Genomic DNA, 8,888 nt, shown 5'->3' on the forward strand with positions numbered 1-8,888 from the left:
TTAACCTAAAGATGATCAGATGGGGCTCCATGGTCATACCTGGGCTTACAGATTTTTATGCAATTTGTCCAGAGTCTGCAACACCTGCCCTGCCACAACAGGCAGATTTATCACCTGGAAATCTCCCTTCTCCACTGTCCACCACCAGCCTGGGTCTTCACAGGCAAGGTGAGCAATTTTAGTCCGTCCTTCTGTGTTTGAATGAGGGATTGCCCTTTCCAGGCCTTAAAATAGGGAGAGACTTTTAACAGATTTGAAAATGTAACTTAGGACCCTAAGTCATCACACATTTTTTGAAAGATGTGCTCTGCATCCATATCATGTTACTGCTCAGCTGCAGGACTTTTCTTAGACTATCTGAAAGTGGATCTGAACTGCTGTGCTCCAAAGAGGGGTTATTTTAATATTGTGCTGAAATACTGACAATGAAAACTTGTTGCTTTAGTTAGGCAGTGAGCACTGTCATCCCAGGTCTTAAGAGTTCAAGTAAGCAGAGTTTGATTGCTAATGCAAATTTTTACCATTTTGGAGTTCACTGGGTTTATTTTACTGCAAATGCTATTGGTGTCTCCCTTCCAAATTTCACTGGGCACATGAAGCCAGGACAACATGCTACCTGAAAATCAGAAGGTTACATTGTGTTTTCTAGAAACAGTCACTTCATGGGCCAAGAGGACAAGTTTAAGCAGAATGAGACATCTTTTGGAGCAAACAAGGCTTGCCTAATGGAATCAAGCTCCAGAATTTACTTGGCAGTTCAGATGTTAATAAACAAAACTCAGAAACCTGCTGGCCACACATTCAGCTGGAGAATGGTTAAAGACTCTTTTCAGCTCTGATGCAGAATTGCTGAGCAGTACAAGACTGCAGAATGCACTTCATCTCCCAGCTGCACACATTTGGTCTGGGGCCAGACACCAGGACTCCTGGTCTTACAAGGACCTGGTGTCCCAGTGAAATCACAGGGTTTAGCTATTTGATTTGGTTTACAGATCAGGCAAGGAAAGTTCTGATTTTTTGCAAGCAAGTAATCTGTGCACCCTTTCCATACTGAATGCTGTCAGATCGACTTGCTCAACAGGAAACTGCTGGAGCAATGCTGTCCCCTGGGTCACAAAGGCTCTCAGCAGTCACTTTCCAGCTGGGCTGACTAAAAGACAAAGCAATGCATCCCATGGATTTGTCTGAAATTATCTTGTTTGTTTGTTTGTTTGTTTGTTTTGGTCTGACCATTTGGTTTTTCTTCTAGGATCAATGGATGAGACACAGCGCATCCCACAAAGTGTTCCTTTAATATGTGCCATCAGGACAGCTTGTGAGAAATCTGCAGTGGCAGAGGTGCCAGCAAAAGTTAGAGGAGCTCATTTAGCCCATAGCTTGTCTTTGCTCTGAGAAAATTGATAAATGAGACATAAAGATGCAAGGGTGATTAAAGCTGAGGATGGAAATCTAGCTCTGCACCCATTACACTCATAAAGTTCTCTAGGGGGACAAATAGAGAATAAAGAAAATAAAGAAAATATTACAATGCATGTTTTTACAGACAGTCATGGCTCTGAGATCAGGCAGTGTTACTAGGAGTCATGTGCATTGGGAATGGGCTGGTTTCAGACTGCAGCATAAGAAAAACTGGGAAATCATTGCTCCATGCTTGTAACAGGGACTCTGGGCTTTGCTTCCCACTGATGCTGGCCTCTCATGAAGACTGCAGCTATGATAAGAGGGTGTAAAATACTAGCATTATTCCTTCCTAAAAGTTATATATTGCTTTGCATTGATGAAAAATCATCAAATGAAGTAGAACACAGAAGAGAAAAGGATCTGAGGATTTTCTTTGTCAGCAAAAGATATCCTTCCTTCAGCCATCACCCCAAGCCTGCCAGAGTTCAGGCAGTGTTTGGACAAGGCTCTCAGGCACAGGCTGAGACTGTTGGGGTGTCCTGTGCAGAGCCAGGGGTTGGACTTGCATGATCCTAGTGGATCCATTCTAGCTCAGGTTATTCTGTGATTCTGTGATAGTCCAAGTTCAGCTTCAGCAAAGGCACAGAGACCTTGAAATGTCACCTGTTACAAGCCAGGGCCTAGATCTGTGGTTCCCAATTATTTTATAGCTGAGCCTGTCTCCTGAGAGCAATCAATATTCACATACATCACTGACTCTGACTGCTCATCTGCCTCAGGGCTGCCAGGGGCTCCCCTTCACCACAAGGGGCTTGTGCTGGGGAGTCTGCAGTGTCCCAAGCCTCGTATTACACCTCTGCTAACATGAAACTGTCACACTGGGTGTGCTCAGTTTAATTATGCTTCCAGGTAGTCTCCTCATTAGCAGGCTTCTCAAATGACACAGGCAAGGCCTGTGCTATGAGAAGCTGACAGACATACTGGCAAAAGAATTTGTATAAATCTCAGCTGTTTTCATCTGATTTATATCTTGGTAAGTTCTGTGAAACTAATTGAGATAAAAGTCTAATCTGTCTGGCTCCAAAGGAGCTGAAACAGCATCAGTGGAAAACGAGGGGAAACAATTAAGACAGTCTGAACAAACAGAAGGGGAGGCAAATGAAGATGGTCATAAGTTATAAAAATAGTGAGTATTTAGGCCTGAGAAAAGGAGACAATGAAACACTGGGAAGCTGTGGCCATCTCACTTTTTTCTCATCTTTAACACGTTACATAAGTCCTTCTCTTGCTCCTACAAATACCTCACTGCCTGCAGGAGGCACACACCCTCCCCGAGAAAATGTGATCATTTGGGAGTCACCTCAGTGAAAAACACGAAGGCCTAATGTTTGCAGCTATGAGTCACTGCAAGATCAATGCTCCAGCCTGTGTGCCCGGCTCAGCAGAATTCCCGCTGGGATAAAACCAGCAGGAGCCGGGGCTTCTGTCCCTGCAGCATGGCTTACCTCTCCTCTAGCCAGCCAGGAACACTCCCTGCAGAGGTACAGACAGAGGTTAGCGCGTGGGTCACTCAGTAAGAGGTGCCTTGGCTTTGCAGGGTGTGCACAAAAAGAGCTGTGGCCACCTCAAGCCAATTGTCCCTGAGTATCAAGGTGCCCCGACAAGCACCCGCCGATCGTGCCACCAAGGAAGTGGCTACAAACCTCTCATTGCTCGCTGATGAGGTCCAGAACTGTTTTTACACCTTCTTCTCTAAATAAGGAAGCTGCCTGTGAGGCTTCTGATTCCCCAACCAATTTGACTCCTTTGCTTACCACAGCCAATGAAATCCCACTCCTGCCTCCAGTCTTGGGTGACAGCACTCCAACCTCAGCAGGCAGGGAGGACGGCAGGTTTGTGTTACAGCCCTGGCAGCCTTACCTTGGGCAGGCTGTTGATGTCAGAGTGATGATGTGGGCAGGGACAGCCCCTGCACTATAAAGATGGCTCAATCAAATATAACGGAGGCTGCCCAGTGGGAAGCAGGATCTACAAACCATGGTCCCTACCAGTTGGAGTCCTGCTGGCCTGTCTCTGCTCCCAACCCAACTGCTATCGGGCTTTAGTTTCAGGTCAGCAAGCTCTATTTGCTTTCCAAAAATAAGCCTCTGCCACCATGCTGAAGGGAGAAAAACAAGAAGGGCGGTATTTTTAGGGCCATTAATTCTGACCACGTGCCCAGGAGGTGAACCGGATGGCCACGGCACAAAGACTTCTCATCACTATGTCCTGCGACGCCAGCGCTCACCGGACGTTGCCTGCGTTCCTTTTCCTGGGTTTGCTAGCCGGGATTGCTGCCACACACCCAGTTGTAAGCAGAACTAATGGCACATTGCTGGAGAGAGGATGGCAATCTCTGCTGTCCAGGTCCATGGCTGGGATGTCAGGGGAGAAGGCAGATGTGAACTGGGAGAGTGACTATTTGCTAGGAATCAAGAGGCAGCGGAGGCTTTACTGCAACGTGGGCATCGGGTTTCACCTTCAAATCCTCCCAGACGGAAGGATAAGCGGAGTTCACAATGAAAACCAATACAGTGAGTTGCATCCAGAAATGAAATAGAATAGATGTCACTTAATTGCTGTGAACTCGAGTAACTACCCTTCATAGAGTGCAAATGTTATGACTTGATATTATTAATCTGTGCTACATCTGTTGCCTTTTAAAGTCTCTGGGATCAATAAACATGAGAACCCTTCGGGCTGAAACGTGGCACAAAATGCTTAGACAAATTTAGATAGAATTTATTTTTACCTGCTTTGCTGCACAGATGAGAAAAGACAAACGGGGTCGAAAACGGACTCTCTGCTGCGTTTTCTTGCTCCTCGCCTTTCATTTGCCTTTTGAATCCAGGAGGTTTTTGCTGAGTCCGGAGTGCCAAAGCATGACTTTTGAATCCCAGCTGACCGGTATTTTTGGGACACTCAGTGTGTCCCATGGAAGGGGTTTGCTGGTCCTGGTTTGCTCATTCTTGTGGGTGCTGTTCTGTTACCCTAAGAATTAAGGAAAGCATTAGTCACATGGATTTGAATTTCCTGTAGGGGGCAGTTGCTAAAATCTTTTGCAGCTAAGATATCATGTGGGACTTCAAAAGGCAAGCCACACTTCTTTACGGCTCAGTAAAAAACCTTTTGTAAGTACAGCGTATTACAAAAAAAAATTTCTTACTGAAAAGGTCCAGAGTTTGACAGATCAAAAGAGTTTGATAGAGCAAAAGGCTTATACAGAATGTGATTACAATTCTAGAATAATTATTTTAAAATCCTGTGACATGTAGGAAAACCCAAGATCTTCTCTGTGTATATTTATTTTGCTGCACAAGGGAGATAATTCTCATAAAGAATATGTGACAAGTTTGTTAGGGTTTTAAAAAAAGAAATTATATCTGAATTGCTTTCCATTAGCTCTAGATTCTGTGATAACACTTCTATTAAACTTCATGTTTTTCAGGTCTCTTTGAAATATCCACTGTAGAAAGAGGTGTTGTAAGTCTGCTTGGTGTGAAAAGTGCTCTCTTCATCGCAATGAACAGCAAGGGGAGGTTGTACGGGACAGTAAGTACAAGTGCAAGTAGCTTTTCAGTTTAAACAAAAAAGTTTTGAAGTGGTTTGTTTTGGTTTAATGTTTTGCTTTGTTTGTTTGGGTTTAGTTTGTTTTGGTTTTGTTTGTTTCAGTTTTTTCCTTATGGAAATCTCTGATTACAAGCAGAGAAAATAGCCCTCACGTTACAGGGAGCCTGCCCAGCCTGCTGTCATCAGTGCTATTTAATACAACGAGCAGCGTGGCTGCTACAGGGCTGGGATTTTAAAGCCTTCCCGTAAGACTGTACAGGGAACATCTTAGGAAAATGAATATATTCTGCAAATAGTACAGATTAATTAGATGGCTTCTTCTAAGGTCACAGGGCTGCAAACACGTTGTAACAAAGCTGAGCCCGGTTGATTCCATCCTGCATTGCATTGTGTGTAGGAGAGGTGCAATTATAGCTATTTCCAACAGCTACCCTTAGTAAAATAATGACCACATGCTCCCTCCTACCAAAAACAACCACACCATCAAGAATAAATAGGAAGTCTACCCTACAAGGTCAACATATGTGGCTGGGGTTATTTTAATGATCAGTTTTGTGAGATCACTTGCAAAGGGTGAGAAAATAATAATAACTATTAACAATGGTATGCAAATCATACTGAAACACTATCATCCTCATCTAGATGATTTGCTGTCTAAATGCAGTTTAACCTCTGAGATGTGAGCAACACATCTCCAGTCTCAACATCCAGCAGAAAAAGTGCTTGTTAGGAGGTGCATTTGAAAGAGGCTGGCTCTGGGCAATAGGCAAAATTAGCCCATCTCAAAATAATGAATGGCACTGGTCGTATCCATCTCTTTTGTCAAGGAACAGCAGAGTCCTTTCCTTGGGAACAGCTGTAATTTCAACAAAGCATTGCAGTTGTTTAAAATAATGCCAAGTGTTGTCAGGGATCCTGTGGCCATTAGTAACCTGACTAATTCCTTCTCACACACATAATGACAGTGGGACACTTTAAGGTCCCATTTCAGGAATATTCTTTCAATCACAAGTGATCACAAGTACCTAAAAAGTGCCACAAGCTCAACTGCTTTACTTAGCTGGGTCTTCCTAAAGAAATGCAGAGTCTGGCTTCAGAAACCCACTTGATTTTTTCCCCACTTTCAATACAGTTTTTTTAATCTTCAAAGACACTTACACAGGCTGTAAGAGATGTGCATTTTCCCTTGTACAGTACAATGCCTTAAGGTAAAATCTTACAGGCTTTAGGTGGTGTTATCACACAGATGCCCAAATAGAACTGCTTTGGTGACATCTCATGTGCCAGACATTCGAAGTCAGAGAATTACTCTGCTTTCTCTTTTAATTTCCTCTGCATTTTTCTCCTGCTTGTCCTTGCACCTCGTCTCCCAGATAACTCCCTCTCCTTAGATTTTCATGTTTTGACATGGAGAAAATTTAAAACTATTTTCCCAGCTTAGATCCAGCTGCACAGTTAAATATCCCTAATGGTTTAAGAAAGAAAAGATTTATTGCTAATCAAATCTCTTATTCAAGCAAGCAGATCTCCCTGGACACTACTGTTTGGAAAAGCTCTGAAGGTTTTGACAGCCAGCGTATCATTCTTTTATAAATGACAGAACTTCTGACAGAGGGAGGTCTTAAATAAAGCTGTTGTTTGGGCAAGAGGGCATGATGCTGACAGAAATTATTACTTGCAAATAAAATGAAGAAATGCATGATTTATAATGAATTAACTCGATCTGCCACAGGAAATGCACAGTCCATTATCTGGACAGGTGGCATCTGAGTTCATCTGACACCAAATTAGCACTGAGGAGGGAGATTTATTGTTGGCCGCAGTGGCTGCGGCACCACCTGTCGCACACTGCAACGAGTCCTGGTGTAAAAATGCGAGGAAGAAAAATGACCAGGGCGGAACTGGTGGAATATTCATTGTACCTGATTTGTACCCCCTCCCCTTCCCCTTGCTGTTCCTTAGGCTGTTTTCCAAGATGAATGCAAATTCAAGGAAACCTTGCTGCCCAATAACTACAACGCGTACGAATCCAACATTCACCGCGGTGCTTACATAGCCCTGAGCAAACACGGCAGGGTGAAGAGAGGGAACAAGGTCTCTCCTGCCATGACAGTGACCCACTTCTTACCAAGAATATGAGCACCAGCAAAACAGAAGATTAAATCCCAGGACAAACTGTTTCATTTTGCACGTGGGGAATAACCTCCCAGGTAAAGTATTTATACTGGTCATTGAAAAAAAAAAAGAAATCTCTATATGTATGTGTATATTTGGATAAAAATATTTGTACTAGATTCATCATATACATACATATGATATGTACATACATAGCATATGTCATATGATGCTGCTTCTCTTCTACTCTGTACAAATTTTACATGGCTGTGTGCCTCCTTTGGTGCTGTACAGAGAAAAATGCCAGCTGGAGTGCAAAGGAATTTTTAGGAAGATGCGGAATGGCTGTGGGCAACCATCTAATCAATCACAGGTTATTTACTAAATGTTATTTACCTCAGATAATAACCTCTTGTAGTGAGCTGTTTACATATCATGGGCCAAATCAACAGATGATTTTGCTTCACCAGAGCTTCAGGCAGTTCACTCCATCTGAATACCTGCCTGCACCCCTCCTCTACGGACTGTGTCCTGTCCTGTGAAGTCCTCAACCCATTTTGATCATTAAGGTGCCAATTCCACAACTGTTTCTACACAAGCAAACCATCTATTCCCAGAGTCCCTCTGTCTCTGAAGGGATTCTCCTGGGTCTCCTCACATGGACTGGTTGGCAAAATGAAGACCTACAATCAATTTCCTGTGGGAAGGGCCACAGGATAAATCACAGATGGGTCCCAAATGCAAAACTTATTTGGAGCTGAGGATTTTGAATGGCATTTTGTGAGCTTAGTTTAGACTTACCTCAAATATAGATGTGTACATCTTTAATATTAATATTTGTATATATATAGACATGGGATGTGTGAGTGTGCATCTATGTAATTACATACTTTTAATGAATCAATCATCCCAGTCTCCTGATGCCCAGGTGCCTTTATATTTGTATACATATAAAAGAAAAGAAATCTTTAAAGGCACTCTATTTCATTTAGGCTGAAAGTTGTTAACCTCTAAGAACTAGAAGTGGTCTGTGGAATGCATTTTATAAAACGTAAGAAATTCATGGAAGCTTCCAGCAAAGGGTTATTTTAGAAAACTCTGTGTTGAATTTTCACTGTCTTAAGTATATTTGGTTCTTCTCTATCATACCTCCCTGAGAAAGAAGGAGGCTACACAAGCATACCTTCCCATGTTGGGACAGAGGAATTCGTGCCATAATTCCAATTTCTGTCACTTGCAAAGCATCAGTTTCAAAGACAACACAGCAAGCTGTATAAAACACTCTTCAAAGCTCTCCTAGAAGCTGTACAAATGGCATATAACCTTGCCTTGCTATTTTGACAACCCTTTTCCAGATCGCCAATGAAGCTGCATTCTCTGTGCCTTTGAAAGAGTATTTTAAGAGGCCCTAAGTCAATAGTCACTATAAATGTCAGTTACCAGAAGCCTTGGGATTCCTGCATTGGTGGCGTGCTCCTAAATTTGAAACTAGATTCAATGCAATGTCAGAGCATGAGCATTTTCAGCATAGATGGACCATGCTGCTGCAGAAGTGAATATCTGAGTGCAAGATTATCTCCCATGTCCAGCCAAAATGGGGCTATGTCCAGCCTTGACATGCCATTCTATTTGCAGGGGCTGTCTATTCATGATGAATTTGAGCCTTCTGACATGCATGAGAGACACTGTCAGGGCCAGATCCTCAGCTGGAATAAATCAGCCCAGGAAAACTATTCAGTTTATAGCTCTTCTAGTTTATGGAA

At 42.9% G+C, this 8,888-nt stretch overlaps 1 protein-coding gene across 1 annotated transcript; it reads left to right on the top strand.

Moving 5' to 3' along the window:
• The first annotated feature begins 3,619 nt into the window (after nt 1-3,619).
• On the top strand, nt 3,620-8,025 carry FGF6 (fibroblast growth factor 6). Its single transcript, XM_082279578.1, has 3 exons — nt 3,620-3,974; nt 4,889-4,992; nt 6,973-8,025. The coding sequence occupies exons 1-3, from the start codon at nt 3,635-3,637 to the stop codon at nt 7,147-7,149; spliced, it is 621 nt and encodes a 206-aa protein (XP_082135704.1). The 5' UTR covers nt 3,620-3,634; the 3' UTR covers nt 7,150-8,025.
• The last annotated feature ends 863 nt before the right edge of the window (nt 8,026-8,888 follow it).

The sequence above is a fragment of the Coloeus monedula genome (assembly GCF_965178545.1).
Source record: "Coloeus monedula genome assembly, chromosome: 4".
Classification (NCBI taxonomy): domain Eukaryota; kingdom Metazoa; phylum Chordata; class Aves; order Passeriformes; family Corvidae; genus Coloeus; species Coloeus monedula.

Excerpts from the sequence above, each read along its gene's own strand:
- FGF6 (XM_082279578.1), top strand. The coding sequence starts at position 3,635 with ATGGCCACGGCACAAAGACTTCTCATCACTATGTCCTGCGACGCCAGC. Across the intron at positions 3,975-4,888 it reads TCACAATGAAAACCAATACA|GTCTCTTTGAAATATCCACT; the intron begins GTGAGTTGCATC and ends CATGTTTTTCAG. Across the intron at positions 4,993-6,972 it reads AGGGGAGGTTGTACGGGACA|GCTGTTTTCCAAGATGAATG; the intron begins GTAAGTACAAGT and ends GCTGTTCCTTAG.